This window comes from Nestor notabilis, unplaced genomic scaffold (genome assembly GCF_000696875.1).
Source record: "Nestor notabilis isolate BGI_N333 unplaced genomic scaffold, ASM69687v1 scaffold21359, whole genome shotgun sequence".
NCBI classification, from domain to species: domain Eukaryota; kingdom Metazoa; phylum Chordata; class Aves; order Psittaciformes; family Psittacidae; genus Nestor; species Nestor notabilis.
This window is the reverse complement of record NW_009945329.1, coordinates 2,613-3,582: the sequence shown is the minus strand read 5'-3', so window position 1 is coordinate 3,582 and position 970 is coordinate 2,613. Positions and strand designations below refer to the sequence as shown.

General features: G+C 51.6%; 1 protein-coding gene across 1 annotated transcript; it reads right to left on the bottom strand.

Moving 5' to 3' along the window:
* Nucleotides 1-206: 206 nt before the first annotated feature.
* On the bottom strand, nt 207-605 carry PIRT (phosphoinositide-interacting regulator of transient receptor potential channels). The gene has a single exon (XM_010022828.1). It carries the CDS (start codon nt 603-605, stop codon nt 207-209), a length of 399 nt encoding a protein of 132 aa, XP_010021130.1.
* Nucleotides 606-970: the final 365 nt, after the last annotated feature.

The following is a 970-nucleotide window of genomic DNA, read 5'->3' as shown; positions in this document are numbered from 1 at the left end:
GTCCTGATCTCTTTTCCTCTGGGATTACTTGGATGAAATACAAACTGGAGACTGATAGGACTGATACAGGTGCGTTTCACCTGTAGGGAAGAGACTCACTGGGATGAAATCCTCTAGGAGAGTACAGGGACATGTTTCTCATTACAGCTAACCAACCAAGCTGGGTAGAGGGAAGGGGCGCCTTCCCAAAAGGTCCTTGGCTGCCCTCAGCGGTTAAAGAAGAAGGACCTGAGGGTCTGCAGACACTTTGACTTCTGTCTCTGCTTCTGTTTCTTCCGGATAATGGGGATCCAGACAAGACCACAGACAAGGAGCATCAGTCCCAGGGACAGGAAAGCCGGGCCACACATCTTGTAGATTTTTTTGTTCTTGATTTGCATGCAGGTCAGGCTGGTGATGACCATCCCGAAAAGGAAGACGGCTGCTCCAACAGACATGACAATGATGGGCTTGTGGTATATGTCCCACTTGCTTCTGGATGCGCTGGTCCAGACGGACTCGCTCTGGGAGCTGATGCAGAGGGTGCTGGCTGTGTTACTGGTGAGCAGCTCCTTGGACTGAGGAGACTTCTGACTCCCATCAGAGCTCTTGGGGGAAATTTCCATGGTGACTGGGTCTGGAGAGGAGACCTGGGGTGGACAAAAGAGAAAAAGCAGAGCAGGGCTAGTGGTGGAGGATGGATTGGGTGCTTTCCATTTGGTCATTAATCAGTGTCAAGTCAAATGAAGGTGAAGAAGGTTTGTGGGTCACTGTAGGGAGAGAAGAGCATCACACCTATGAGAACAGTGGGATGTAGAAATAGGCAACGGTTCTGCAGGTAGGCTGGGATGAGGATGCCTGCAGTGTCCCACTGCCCGCCCATGAACAATAGGACTTCTGCTTGCCCCTGTCCTTAGACCTTCCAGCTCACCAGCTTCCAGCTCCCACAGGGTGGGATCCCACAGATATCCATTGGAACCCACTACCCTGA